Source organism: Euprymna scolopes, chromosome 6 (assembly GCF_053919585.1).
Source record: "Euprymna scolopes isolate OS-2025 chromosome 6, ASM5391958v1, whole genome shotgun sequence".
Lineage (NCBI taxonomy): Eukaryota > Metazoa > Mollusca > Cephalopoda > Sepiida > Sepiolidae > Euprymna > Euprymna scolopes.
Window position 1 is genome coordinate 76,744,639 of NC_136487.1, and position 16,397 is coordinate 76,761,035.

Consider the following 16,397-nt stretch of genomic DNA (forward strand, 5'->3'; position numbering starts at 1 on the left):
GTAGAAAAAAATCCGGCTCAGTGAAGAGGAAGAAGAGGAAAAAGACAGAGAGGAGATAACAGACTTACAAAATAATCGCAGCGTAGACTCAGGAGTGATAATAATTAAAAAAAAGGAATAAGTGACTCTTCACAAAGAAGGAAGGTTTTTATAACAATTTCCTTACTCTATTAGTATAAATAACCACAAGGCTATTGTTCTTCTTGATTGTTGGAAGAGCATCCTCACCTCCGGCAGCTACACTCAGGTAAGCTATGTATTATTCACCACAACATTTAGTCTAATAAAAAATGATGAAAAAATAATAAAAATGAAATTCTTTTTGGTTTTATTTCAGCCTTTGGATCTAATAATGTGTTTTATATAAAAAAAAATAGTTTTTATAAATTTTTGTTTGCCAAATAATTTACGCCGCTAAACTATATATTTACCTATGTTTTTTTTAATCCTAAATTGCGAGTGTGTGGTGACAAAATCTCCATATTTTCCAGAAAAAAAAACCCCACAAAAACAACAAAAAAAAACTAGCCACTAGGTTAAAATTTACCCGCTAGATTTCAGACGAAATCTCCAGGTCTAGCGGGAAAGTCGCTAAATTGAAAACTGTCATCCGAGGATGCATAGTGAGTAGGCGGTGATGGAGTTATCTGCCCTTGTTACAGTTTTGAAGGACATTTCTAAAACCGGTGCCCTTTGATTTCCCACGTGTTATGATGTCGCGTTTTTAAACATTTCTCATATATTTTTAAAAAGTTATGTTCGTGTAAGTGTGTCCTTAAATTAAACAAAGTTTCTTTTATAACGATTTGGCTGTGATGGCATCGATCGTGTCTAGAATCGTTAAGACAGGCAAAACTATTCGAACTCATTGGAAAAAGTCAATAGTTGGATGTATAGCGGTTGGATACGGCGCTCAGTATGCAACAGAGTTGTACAAGTTAGTATGATAAACCTTTTACATTTTTTTGTTTGAAATAATGATTTCTGATGATCTAAAAACAAAAAGGCTACCTTTACGATTACTGCTCCCAGTACACTTCCGGTTGCTCCCTCGTTTGTTATTGATTTTTACTGTACATTTTGTATATTAAATTGTTAGGTACAGAATAGGTAAAAAGAAACCCCCTCTCTACATTTTAAGAAGAGTTTTTTTTCTAAATAATAACGTTTTTTTTTTTTAGAAAACATTTTAACATGGAGAGGGACGACCGGAAGTGAAGTAAAAACGGTAATCGTAAATATAACTAACATAACTAATAATAACTGTCCGTTTATTTTAGTACATCCTTCATACAGCAAAAGAGTTGGAAATCCGACTATGGATCATGGAATGTTTTGGTTTAAAATGTTCTAGACTCCTTTGATCTTCAGGTTAGGATCAAAGATTAGTGTCGGTCATATAGCAGAGCTTGTTGACGTCAGATAACATAATATGATTTAAAAAAGAAAAATGGTGCTTGTGAATTTTTAAGTAGTATTTTCGGTAAATTTATACAAATACCGTGACAGCGAATTAGTAGAAAAAAATGTACCCTAACCCTAACCCAGTTTTCAGATTCGTGTGCAGCACACCGAAACGTAACAGAATACTACGTAAAAGATTTTACTAATTCGCTGTCACGGTGTTTGTATAATAATACCGTATTTTCAAGTTAAATTCAATTTTTACGGTATTTTTGTTTATTAATGCCTCCCTACGGGACAGAGACACCAGGGTCGTTTTTTTTAACGTGGAGAAAAGGAACAAAAATAAAAATTGTCTCAGTCGTGAAAGATTTCTCCTCCACTGACTGAGAACAAGAAATTGAAGTGGAAGAACAGATAATTTATTAAATTGTTAGGTGAAAGTACAGAATAGCTACAAAACACTTTCCCCTCGTGTTAAGGTTGGCTTTCTAGATAACGTTATTATTTCAGCGCCGGGTAATGTTGACTGTTTTTTTACCAGCTTCCGTCATACAAATAATGCGTCTCAAAGTTGTGTTTGGAAGCGGATGTTGATTGAAGAACGAAAACATGATATCATAGAAACCACAGGCACTATGTGTTTCAAACTTAAAATAAAAGAACGACTTAAAATGAATAAAAACACGCGTGAACAAGAAATATAAAATATTCGTTTCGAGTTATTTCTTCTGTGTGTGAACTTTTCACTGTCTAAGAAAAATGCGATTGTACCCAATTTTCCGTAAAAATTACTTCTAACTATAAATAACTTTCTATTTGATAAATTTTCGTAATTTTTGGATATATTACTATTTTCGGTATGCCAATTACGTACGTAATGTTGTTTTTGCTTAAAACGACATATTAAAAAAAAAATCGGTCTGCCGACTATCTTAAGCATCTTTAAGCGATTAATGGGAATTTGTAGGCACTACAGGATAAATCTCGCAAGTTTGAATTGAGTTGTCTCCCTTTTTGTTTTCAAAATAGGGGACAAGACTGATGTTTTTTTTTTAATTATTTATTACTCATAAAATTTTATTTTATTTAAAAGTAAAACTACATTATCAAATTATGTGATTTTTGGAATATATTTTCGTTTCATCCGGGCACGGGCACATACATCATACAGATTTTTTTTTAATTTTGGATTTTGAATATAGTAGAGATTCTGGACAAGAAACTTTGGTACATATACAGATACGCTACAACAGAACACCGACCACTCTAATTTTTTTTTTTTTTTTTTTTACATGGAGTTCACCACTTATCAAGGCCCAATGGCCACTCAGGGATAAGGGTTATTGTGTGTACAGTAATCAAAGGGATAGTGTAGCAATAGTATTGGTAAGGTGTCATTACTTAGGGGGGGGGGCGGTTCATCAGGAATTTTTTGTGTTGGACTTGAAGACATCAAGGTTGAAGTCGGGAGGGAAACATGCAAGCGGAACAGAGTTCCACAGGCGTGCAGTTCTAAGAAAGAAGCTTTCTTCATAGTATCTACGTTTTGATTTAGGCATAGATAGGGAGTGGGGAAAATTATTGACGGTGGTTTCAGCTAGTTGGGTGTTTTTTGAAAAAGATTGGCGAGGGGGGACCAGAGAATGGAGCTCAGACGAGCAACTGCCATGGAAATAACAATAGAACAATGACAGGCTCGCTACGTCTCTTCTGTGGGAAAGAGGTTGCAGAGTAGAGAAAAGGGCATCCCCCACCAAGCCACGAAGTCTATTTTGTACTCTGTCAAGGCAGGATAGGCTGTTTTTAGCAGCTCCCGCCCAGATGTGGCAGCAGTACTCCATCTTTGGACGTACTTGGCTCTTATATAGATAGAGAATTGCATTATTAGTGAGATATCTTCTGGAGCGGTAGAAGGATCCCACCATTTTCCGAGCAACCTTGGCCACAGACTTGATGTATGTGTTCCATTTAAGATCAGGTGTAAATGTCAAACCCAGGAGCTTATCAAAACCTGGGGCCTCCCTTAGACGAGAGCCATCCATTTCAATTGATGCCAGATGGGGATCAGAGCGTTTATGATGTAGAGATAGGAGCTTGGTCTTAGATGCATTAAAGGTAACCAGCCACCTCTTTCCCCACTGTACCACGCGCTCAAGATCAGAGGAGAGAGAATCAGAGAGAAGATCATCATTTACGACCTTTGATGTGTTGCCATAGATGGTCGTGTCATCAGCATAGATGTCAACGAAAGATTTTAGTATGTGTTTTGGAAGATCATTGATGTAGATCAGGAAGAGAGATGGGCCCAGTATGGACCCCTGAGGGACTCCAGTATTAATACTGTTGGCCTCTGATTTCTGCCCATCAACCACTAGTCTTATGAGCCTATCTGAGAGAAATGACTTAATGATCGAGAACACATTTCCAGTTATACCGTAGCTGGAAATCTTGTGTAGTAGGCCTTTATGCCAAACTTATCGAAGGACTTTGATATGTCCAGAAATAAAGCCTTTGTCGAGAGATTCGCTAATCCTATGAGATATAACTGTTAGCACATCTGCTGTAGATCTAGCAGAGCGGAAACCATATTGCATGTCGCTAAGAAGGTTATTTCTGCTGAGGTGGTTGACTACTTCTCTATTTATTGTGGATTCCAGCACCTTCTTACTCATGACACACAGGAGACTTATTGGTCTGTACTGAGAGGGGGATGACTTATCACCTGAATTCTTAAATACAGGGCATACTGATGAGGTTTTCCAGGGTGTTAGGAAGCACTTCTCCTTAAGGCAACGCTTAAACAGTGTGATAAGTATGGGGGCAAGTTCTGGTTGTAATTTTTTTAACACTATAATTGGAATACCGTCGGGACCAGTTGCTTTACTGGAGTCAAGGTTCTTGATTAGCTTGGTGACCTCACGCACAGATATTTGTATGTTGCATAGCGTGTTGTCTGTTATAGGAGGGAATATTGGGAGTTGATGGCCTTCGTCACACAGGGTAGAATTTGCATGTTTCTGTTCAGGATCCTATTTGCTATTTGCCAGAACTAGTGGGAACCAAGCCGCTGCTCAGCTACTTTGGATTTAACGGATTGAGCATATAGTTCTCATGCATTTTTTATTACTCTTTTACAGTGGTTGCTAGCGGTCCTGAAAGCAGCTTTAGTTTCAGTGCATCTATTACGTTGGTAGCTACGGAAAAAGTGATTTCTGTGTGCAATGGCAGCAGCACATTCAGGGGAGAACCATGGCTGGCTGTTAGGTTTTTGTTGGAATATTTTGGATGGTATGAATTGGTCTATGCCTACAAGTAACCATTCGGTCAGGTCTGATACTATAGAGGACACATCCTTTTTAATCATGGAATGGAGAGGTAGATCAGATATGAATGTACGGAAGCTATCCCAGTCCGCCATAGAGTATCGGTATACAGTACGGTGGAGAGGTACGTCTGTAGATTTATTATATTTCATTTTTATCTTAACTGATACGACGCAGTGGTCGGAGGATCCCAGAGGAGATAGAATGGAACATGAGCATAGCTCAGGGGAAGTGGATAGAAAAAGGTCTAGAAGGCTGCGTACTGACCGGTAGTATCAGGCACACGGGTGGGCTCACAGACAATCTGAGTGAGGTCATAGGCAATGGCAAAATAATGGCAGAACCTCCCCTCATCATCAGTCTTATTTGAGTGGGTCAACCATTCCACATTATGGACATTGAAGTCACCGCAAATGTGAATGTTAGCCGAGGGATGAACAGACAGGATGTGGTCAATTTTTTCTGATATACTCTTAAAGACAGTAACTCCGCTGTTGTGGGGGCGATAGAGGGCAAATATAAATGCGGTGGTGTAATAAGTGCAACCCGGAAGCACATATAAGGTAGATTAGGGTCTTCTCTGAAGATATCCCTGCCACGTGGGAAGCCATCTTTGATGTAGGCACATATTCCATGCCCGTGGCGATCTTGGAGGTCAGATTTAGATTTTAAGTTAGAGTATCCGTTAATTATGAACTCATCTAGGGAGGTGGTCAGCCCTATTCCAGTTTCGCTTAGAAAGAATATGTCAGGTTTCGTCTCCTGTAATTGGGTTTCAACCTCTGGAAGGTTAGAACGTAGACCCCTGATGTTGGAGAAGGAGACATGGTAGTAGGGGTCTACGTCGGAGGATGGGGTTCTAGGTTTATTCGTGTTTTCTTTTGTTGAGATATTTCATGTTGAGGATTTTGGGGTTTGTGGAACAGGTCAGCATACTTGGTAGAGCAGAACAGAGAGGGAAAGTAAGAGAGGAAAGACAGGAAAATTTTTTTTTTTTTTTTTGTAGCACATGATAAGGTAAAGCCGTAACAATTACCCACTAGTATGGCATCGAGAGGCGCCACCAGAGACTACTGCATGGTCCAGAATCCATTCACCAAATGGCAATACAGCAGCCCCAGTAGTTTGCACCTGCTGATAGGACAGCCTCCTTAGTGGTTATTCCAAGGTTCGGGTCCCTAACTATCAGGCGGTTAACTTCAGCCCAGATGAAAACGTTTACCTACAGCACCCTTACTAGTGACATGGCCGCAAGGATAGACATAGAGACAGAAAATTTCCGACATCTCAGGCTACTGTTCACGAAGTACTACCGACCTGGGAAGCAGGTTTTTCTTCACCCTTTGTCAGAAACATCACTCATTAGAAATGAGCACTGACGGACAAAAAAGGAGAAGCGAGAGTTACTGGGGCTGCCGATAACATATCCACTGCATTATCTACTCTCCATTAAAAAAAAAAAAATGGTAAGAGGGACTTATTTATATCTACTTAGTAAAGTCCCTTGCCCATTCCCAGTTTAGAATAGAATTTGAAGATAGTCTCCCCTCCCATATTAATCCGTGGAAGTTTTTTTTTTTGCTTTTGGTACCTCGCGATAGAACCTTCAAGATTAAACCTATAATTACGTTTCAATAATGCAACTTGTGAGGTCAGCTTATGTTTTTAGATTGGGGGCATCTTATTTAAAGGCTACTTTAGGGTAATACCAGGCGTATTTAACAAAAAAATGTTTAAAACACGAGTGATAAGACATGATAAATAATGTTAAGGAGTTTCAATTTTTAGTAAGATTGCAATAAGAGAACAAAGATAAATAAATAAAATATATATATATATATATTAATACACAAAAATTGGCAAAATTAAGACAAGATACATTTCAACAGTTATGGATAAAGTTTTTAACTTAGCTCTGAAGGCACCGACCCTTTCTTCCGAGGTCATCTCGAAAACTGACTAGTAGCTAGCACATTTGGGTTGTTCTGGTACTTAAGGGATGTGGTGGGTATGGGGGTTAAATGCTTTTAACTTTGTTTTTTTTATAGGTAATTGAGGTCGCTGGCAACGAATCTGATAGTTAAACTTGGGGCAAATTTACCGTTTGCATGGTATTAACCCCTGAACCCACAAACTACTTTCCACCATTTTGCAGCTTCCGTTTACGCTACACGCGAGCACGCTGCTGCTGCATAAACGACGGCTGGTAAAGTTTTAGTTTACCGACCCCTCGGCATTTACCTTTAATTTATCGACTTTTAAAGGTTTTCGGGTATGCTGAGAACGAATATCACATTTATTTTTTGCGCAAACACGCAGTTATCCATATTTGAAGACATTCAGTATCCAACGTAATCCTTATCATTTTAATAGCGACCATCTTGTTTTCCAATAACGAAAAAATGCCAAAAGGAGCTAAATATGCCACATGTAACTGAAATCCCCCTCCCCACCACTGGCATTGGTGTAAAAAATGTGAGGTTTATTGGTGGGGGAAGGGGTAAATTCCCAGAAATTTTGAGCATTTTTCTTAAATAGGAAACAAGATGGCCGCCAGCAAAAATGATAAGGATTATGTTGTATACTGAATGTCTTCAAATATGGATAACTGCATGTTTGCGCAAAAAATAAATGCGATATTCGTTCTCAGCATACCCGAAAACCTATAAAAGTCAACAAATTAAAGGTAAATGCCGAGGGGTCGGTAAACTAAAAAAATATCCGACGGCTTGCTTCACCTAGTGAACTGCATTCTCACATGGCGTATCAATCAAAAAATTATGGATTGACATTTTTTAATGACTTACAATTAAAGAAAAGTACAACAAATTGGGGGACCTTCTTTTTTTTTTTTTGTCTCAGTCTCACATAGTTTTAATGCGGTTTACAAAAACATAAGCACCAAACATTTTTATGTTTTTCGTTCTTTTTTTTGCAAGAGGGGGATTCAATTATAGAACTTATATGGCTTAATAGGTGCTTCTGCAGTTTAGTTAACCGTTTTTCTGTAAGTAATGCACCAACATTTACCAATTAGAACATCATTTAACATTTTTCGAAGATTTTACTGTTTACATTGAGGGCGGGTGTGGTGTTGAGATGTGCGCATAAGTATCTGTAGGTATAAAAATAATTGTTAATATTTATGTAAAAAATATCGGTATAAAAAAACCCGTTAAAGAAACTAAAGTTGAGCCTTCCTTATGGAATTAAGAAAACTTAGTCAACCTAAGCACAAAATGTAACATTCTGATTTTCTGTTGTTGAATACACTTTGATTGTTTATGTATATGTAGCTAATTTCCCTTAATTTCTGTGTTAATTTCTGGTAGCCTTGAGGTAGAATATCAGCAACTTTGTGATTGGGTTTGAATCTCCCAATTTCCTACATTGATGATTGTGTAGGCGTTAAACCACTAGTGTCTGTAGGGGTGTAAAAATAATTGTTAATATTTATGTAAAAAGCATATTACTGTTATATATACATATATATATATATAAAGATGAATTAAACGAGCTGGAACAAAGGAAGCAGGGAATTAACTTTAATGGTGAATGCCCTGACGAACTAAGACAATTCTGAAGAACACATGACATAATAGTATTTATAGAAAAGACTAACAACATAACGTCTGTCAGAGAAAAGTTGCAGAGAAAAAGAAAGAGTGGAGACAGTGAAATTACAGATACATTTCTGTACCTTATCAAGAACCCGCGAATAGGACGAACTCAATTATGACAACAGTACTCCATACATGGTCTGATAGCAGACGTGTAAAGATAGAGAGTAGCGTCGGGTGTGAAAATGTGTTTGGAGTGATATTGAGAACTGATTTTACAAGATATTGAGAACTGATTTTACAAGATATTGAGAACTGATTTTACAAGATATTGAGAACTGATTTTACAAGATACTGAGAACCGATTTTACAAGATATTGAGAACCGATTTTACAAGATACTGAGAACCGATTTTACAAGATACTGAGAACCGATTTTACAAGATACTGAGAACTGATTTTACAAGATACTAAGAACCGATTTTACAAGATACTGAGAACCGATTTTACAAGATATTGAGAACTGATTTTACAAGATATTGAGAACTGATTTTACAAGATACTAAGAACCGATTTTACAAGATACTGAGAACCGATTTTACAAGATATTGAGAACTGATTTTACAAGATACTGAGAACTGATTTTACAAGATACTAAGAACCGATTTTACAAGATACTGAGAACCGATTTTACAAGATATTGAGAACCGGTTTTACAAGATATTGAGAACTGATTTTACAAGATACTAAGAACCGATTTTACAAGATACTGAGAACCGATTTTAAAAGATACTGAGAACCGATTTTACAAGATACTGAGAACCGATTTTACAAGATATTGAGAACTGATTTTACAAGATACTGAGAACTGATTTTACAAGATACTAAGAACCGATTTTACAAGATACTGAGAACCGATTTTACAAGATATTGAGAACCGGTTTTACAAGATACTGAGAACCGATTTTACAAGATATTGAGAACCGATTTTACAAGATATTGAGAACCGATTTTACAAGATATTGAGAACTGATTTTACAAGATATTGAGAACCGATTTTACAAGATACTGAGAACTGATTTTACAAGATATTGAGAACTGATTTTACAAGATATTGAGAACCGATTTTACAAGATATTGAGAACCGATTTTACAAGACATTGAGAACTGATTTTACAAGATACTGAGAACCGATTTTACAAGATATTGAGAACTGATTTTACAAGATACTGAGAACTGATTTTACAAGATATTGAGAACCGATTTTACAAGATATTGAGAACTGATTTTACAAGATATTGAGAACTGATTTTACAAGATATTGAGAACCGATTTTACAAGATATTGAGAACTGATTTTACAAGATACTGAGAACTGATTTTACAAGATATTGAGAACCGATTTTACAAGATATTGAGAACCGATTTTACAAGATATTGAGAACTGATTTTACAAGATACTGAGAAATGATTTTACAAGATATTGAGAACTGATTTTACAAGATATTGAGAACCGATTTTACAAGATATTGAGAACTGATTTTACAAGATACTGAGAACTGATTTTACAAGATATTGAGAACTGATTTTACAAGATATTGAGAACTGATTTTACAAGATATTGAGAACTGATTTTACAAGATATTGAGAACTGATTTTACAAGATATTGAGAACCGATTTTACAAGATATTGAGAACTGATTTTACAAGATACTGAGAACTGATTTTACAAGATATTGAGAACCGATTTTACAAGATATTGAGAACTGATTTTACAAGATATTGAGAACTGATTTTACAAGATACTGAGAACCGATTTTACAAGATATTGAGAACCGGTTTTACAAGATATTGAGAACCGATTTTACAAGATATTGAGAACTGATTTTACAAGATACTAAGAACCGATTTTACAAGATACTAAGAACTGATTTTACAAGATACTGAGAACCGATTTTACAAGATACTAAGAACTGATTTTACAAGATACTGAGAACCGATTTTACAAGATATTGAGAACCGGTTTTACAAGATACTGAGAACCGATTTTACAAGATATTGAGAACCGGTTTTACAAGATACTGAGAACCGATTTTACAAGATATTGAGAACCGGTTTTACAAGATATTGAGAACCGGTTTTACAAGATACTGAGAACCGATTTTACAAGATACTAAGAACCGATTTTACAAGATACTAAGAACCGATTTTACAAGATACTGAGAACTGATTTTACAAGATATTGAGAACCGATTTTACAAGATACTGAGAACTGATTTTACAAGATACTAAGAACCGATTTTACAAGATACTGAGAACTGATTTTACAAGATACTAAGAACCGGTTTTACAAGATACTGAGAACTGATTTTACAAGATATTGAGAACCGATTTTACAAGATACTAAGAACTGATTTTACAAGATACTAAGAACCGATTTTACAAGATACTGAGAACTGATTTTACAAGATACTGAGAACTGATTTTACAAGATATTGAGAACCGATTTTACAAGATACTGAGAACTGATTTTACAAGAAATTGAGAACTGATTTTACAAGATATTGAGAACCGATTTTACAAGATATTGAGAACCGATTTTACAAGATATTGAGAACTGATTTTACAAGATATTGAGAACCGATTTTACAAGATATTGAGAACTGATTTTACAAGATACTAAGAACCGATTTTACAAGATACTAAGAACTGATTTTACAAGATACTGAGAACCGATTTTACAAGATACTAAGAACTGATTTTACAAGATACTGAGAACCGATTTTACAAGATATTGAGAACCGGTTTTACAAGATACTGAGAACCGATTTTACAATATATTGAGAACCGGTTTTACAAGATACTGAGAACCGATTTTACAAGATATTGAGAACCGGTTTTACAAGATATTGAGAACCGGTTTTACAAGATATTGAGAACCGATTTTACAAGATATTGAGAACCGATTTTACAAGATATTGAGAACCGATTTTACAAGATATTGAGAACTGATTTTACAAGATACTGAGAACCGATTTTACAAGATATTGAGAACCGGTTTTACAAGATACTAAGAACTGATTTTACAAGATACTGAGAACCGATTTTACAAGATACTAAGAACTGATTTTACAAGATATTGAGAACCGATTGTACAAGATACTGAGAACTGATTTTACAAGATACTAAGAACTGATTTTACAAGATACTGAGAACCGATTTTACAAGATACTGAGAACTGATTTTACAAGATATTGAGAACCGATTTTACAAGATATTGAGAACCGATTTTACAAGATACTGAGAACCGATTTTACAAGATACTGAGAACCGATTTTACAAGATACTGAGAACTGATTTTACAAGATACTGAGAACCGATTTTACAAGATATTGAGAACCGATTTTACAAGATATTGAGAACCGATTTTACAAGATACTGAGAACCGATTTTACAAGATACTGAGAACTGATTTTACAAGATACTGAGAACCGATTTTACAAGATATTGAGAACCGGTTTTACAAGATACTGAGAACCGATTTTACAAGATATTGAGAACCGGTTTTACAAGATACTGAGAACCGATTTTACAAGATATTGAGAACCGGTTTTACAAGATACTGAGAACCGGTTTTACAAGATATTGAGAACCGGTTTTACAAGATACTGAGAACCGGTTTTACAAGATACTGAGAACCGATTTTACAAGATATTGAGAACCGATTTTACAAGATACTGAGAACCGATTTTACAAGATATTGAGAACCGGTTTTACAAGATACTGAGAACCGATTTTACAAGATACTGAGAACCGATTTTACAAGATATTGAGAACCGATTTTACAAGATACTGAGAACCGATTTTACAAGATACTGAGAACCGATTTTACAAGATATTGAGAACCGATTTTACAAGATATTGAGAACCGATTTTACAAGATACTGAGAACCGATTTTACAAGATATTGAGAACCGATTTTACAAGATACTGAGAACTGATTTTACAAGATACTGAGAACCGATTTTACAAGATATTGAGAACCGATTTTACAAGATACTGAGAACTGATTTTACAAGATACTAAGAACCGATTTTACAAGATACTAAGAACTGATTTTACAAGATACTGAGAACCGATTTTACAAGATACTGAGAACCGGTTTTACAAGATACTGAGAACCGATTTTACAAGATATTGAGAACCGATTTTACAAGATATTGAGAACCGATTTTACAAGATACTGAAAACCGATTTTACAAGATATTGAGAACCGATTTTACAAGATACTGAGAACCGATTTTACAAGATACTGAGAACCGATTTTACAAGATACTGAAAACCGATTTTACAAGATATTGAGAACCGATTTTACAAGATATTGAGAACCGATTTTACAAGATACTGAAAACCGATTTTACAAGATATTGAGAACCGATTTTACAAGATACTGAGAACCGATTTTACAAGATACTGAAAACCGATTTTACAAGATACTGAAAACCGATTTTACAAGATATTGAGAACCGGTTTTACAAGATACTGAGAACTGATTTTACAAGATACTAAGAACCGATTTTACAAGATATTGAGAACCGATTTTACAAGATACTGAGAACCGATTTTACAAGATACTGAGAACCGATTTTACAAGATACTGAGAACCGATTTTACAAGATATTGAGAACCGATTTTACAAGATATTGAAAACCGATTTTACAAGAAGCAAAAAATGCAGTGGATCTGATATATGAACTCCAAGAAAGATTTGATGAAAAACAACGGCCGAGAACGTTTTAGAGCCAATTTCTAAGAAGTAAAAAAAAAGCAACAATAATTTCCTTACTTCTTTTAATGCTTGAGATTTTTGCTTCATTGCACATCAATTTTGTTTTTATTGCACTTTTTTCTTCATGTACATAATCTTTAGCACATCTTTTAGCTTTGATACAAATCATTGCTTTGACCATATTATACTGGTTGCCAAGAATTAGTAACATGAACACCATTATTATTTTTATCAGCTAAATACATACAACATAGCAGTGAATATTGTTCACACTATGCAAATCTAAGTAAAACTGATGCTCCATTAGACGTTTCTGTGGATCCGTAGCGTATGAGTTTGTGCTTGTGCATTCAAACATACATCGCAAATGTTTGCAAGATTGTTTTATGCACCAAGACATTGTCAATGATTCAAAACAAAATTTATTTGAAAAATGCATTCGTAGGCTGAATTGTTATGGTTGGCAGCATTTGTGAAACAAATACCACTATATTGGTGATAAGATGATTCCAATATTTTTCCCGATTCTGATATTTTTTTCTAAATACTAATTCCGATTCTTTTGGAATTTCTAAATATAGAGTAGCTTGTTGGGAAGGGGGAGGTACTGCAAAAACCCATGTAATATGTGCATACATTTTTTGTAAACGTAAAAATACACTTGTGGGAATGATGTATAAATTTTAGTTTTATTAATAGTTTAAAATCAATAATTATATTACTAGCAGAACCTGTGGAAATTCCATAGTAAACTCTTTCATATGTAATATATTGATGTTGGCATTCTGTGGATGTTCAGCATAAATGGAGACACCCTGATATTATTGTAGCTCTTTTGTCAAAACTGCAAAAGTATTTATCTAAGCTAGAAGGGACGCCTGGCATAGCCCGGTTGTAAAATATGCTTATGCAGAATGCGTATTGATTATTATAGAGTAAATCATCAAATCTCCACACTAACGTAATGTACTTGCAATAACCCTTATCCCTGAATGGCTTCCGGGCCTTGATAAGTGGTGACCACTGTGTAAAAAAAACAAACTTTTCTATCGGTTCTTATATATTATAAAGTTGTGATTGCAAAAATAAAAAAAAATATCCATATGACTTGGGTGCATCAGCTTGAATCGAAACTGAAACCAAAACTTACAAAAAAAAATGTGTGTGTGTATGTATGTATATATATATATATATATATATATATATATATATATATATAACTTGAGTTCCTTCAGCTATAACCGAAACCAAAACTTATGAAGAATTCTTGGTAAAATTATTTATTACACGAGATGGAAGGTCATAACAATTAAACAACAGTCATTTGGAAGAAAAAAAATGTAAGTGTGACACAAAAAGAACACACACACTATTGTATTAATATATAAATCATTTCATCATTAATATGAGCCGTAGAAAATTAAGTTTTAAATAAATAAAAAGAATCGTTTTGAGCATCAGGAAATAGGCACAATTTTTTTTTTATTCTGATACCCTAAAAGTTCTGAGTTTTCGATTCTCAATTCCAATTAATCGCCCTAACACTACACTATATATATATATATATATATATATATATATATATATACATATATATATATATATATATATATATATATATATATATATATATATATATAATAAAAACTATTATTTTTACATTAATTCTTTTTTATTTGAATTGCACCAATGTAAGTGTAATCATTTATTCTTTTCATCATCAAATTTATCACGAATTGATGATTCATATTTTTTTTTTATTAAAGTTATTTATTTTTTTTCTCAGGATAGAAACTTTACGCAGAGAATATTGCCAAGAAGCATTGGTAAGTATTACTTATTCTCTCACTGTTTGAATGCATTTGTAAGTTTGAAACGTATAATGGTTTAGAGACCAGTTAAAATACAGATTAAAAAAACAAATCAATAAAGTAAAATAGATCTGCATTAATTCATGATTCATATATATATATATATATATACCAGAGCAAGGTACCACTGGAATAGGACCTATATTCTCAGTTTTTGGTAAGAAGACTACAACTAAGGGACAACATGTTGCATAAAAAAGAACAAAAAAATTGTTATATATATATATATATATATGGTAAAATCATGTGGACACACCAGTTTTCATTTGAGCACCAAAAATAAGCAACAATGAGCCTGGTACCAAATTTGAGAATACTAGTTGCTGTAAGTATTGCGCCAGGACATAGAAATTTCCAGGTTCGTATCCGAGGATGCATGTAAAAACCACTGGATGAGATGCACCCTCAATCTTTGTTAAAACATGCATCTAGGAGAAGGAAAGCTTTCAAACAACTTACTTGCTGTGTGAAGCTCATACATCAAAATCGACAGGAGACTCCATGTGTGTGTATATATATATATATACACTTCAGAATAATGAAATGCAATAAATCTACTGGTCTGCAAATCCAGTGATTATCTATCTTACAAAATATTATTGGATGTAATATTTTATATAAGACAATCCCAGCTAAATAAAATTGCTATCAGTATCTAATTTCCCTTATTCTATCTATCTAAAATGATTAAAAACTTTAAAACCTTTTCATTTTCTATGTTTATTGCATTTACCAAATAAGGTGCAAACCATTTATAATATTTGCTGATATTTTTCCTCTGAGGAGATGAATAAACATCGAAAACTCATGGGTTAAGGAAATATACTTATTAAACTGTAATCTTTGTTTTGTATACAATAAAAATTCTATATTTGAAATTTAACTTTTTCAAATCATAAAATTTAAATTTCTAAATTATGATATATATATATATATATATATATATATATCTATCTGTCTGTCTCCATATTTTCAAACTCTATATCTTCTGAAACTAAAAGTCGCAGAGCAGCACTTGGGGCATCAAATGATTTGCTTTTTTATGGACCGTTCTTTTATGAGTCTTTAGATGATTAAAATAGTTCCGATTTACCTTTGTATGTTATTACTATTCACCATATTATCCTATTCCTTCATTCTGATTTTATATCTAAATGTCATTAAGAAAGTTTTTTCTATATTTGCATTTTGTATAATTCTCGCTCTTCTTCTCTTCTCATGAGAAACATTTAGCTTGGAAATGACACGGCCTAAAGAGTTTCTTTTTCTTAATTTTCCCCTTCAATTTTCCGTATTGTTCTTTATTTATTGTTAAAGTTATATATTACTTTTATTCCTTATCTTCCATTTAATATTATATATATATATATATATATAGTAGCGTCCAAAACTAAGGGACAAAATTTTAAAACCTAATATTTTTTAGAAATAACAACTATGAAAAGGTGA

General features: G+C 34.0%; 1 protein-coding gene across 1 annotated transcript in view; it reads left to right on the forward strand.

Annotated features, from left to right (window-relative positions):
• Window positions 1–605: 605 nt before the first annotated feature.
• LOC145277715 (acylglycerol kinase, mitochondrial-like) overlaps window positions 606–16,397 on the forward strand; it is a 59,934-nt gene continuing 44,142 nt past the window's right edge. The window contains exons 1-2 of the mRNA XM_080129413.1: window positions 606–937; window positions 14,864–14,903. Coding sequence (XP_079985539.1) covers window positions 816–937; window positions 14,864–14,903 — 162 coding nt within the window. The 5' untranslated portion in view covers window positions 606–815. The remainder of the gene's footprint in view (window positions 938–14,863; window positions 14,904–16,397) is intronic.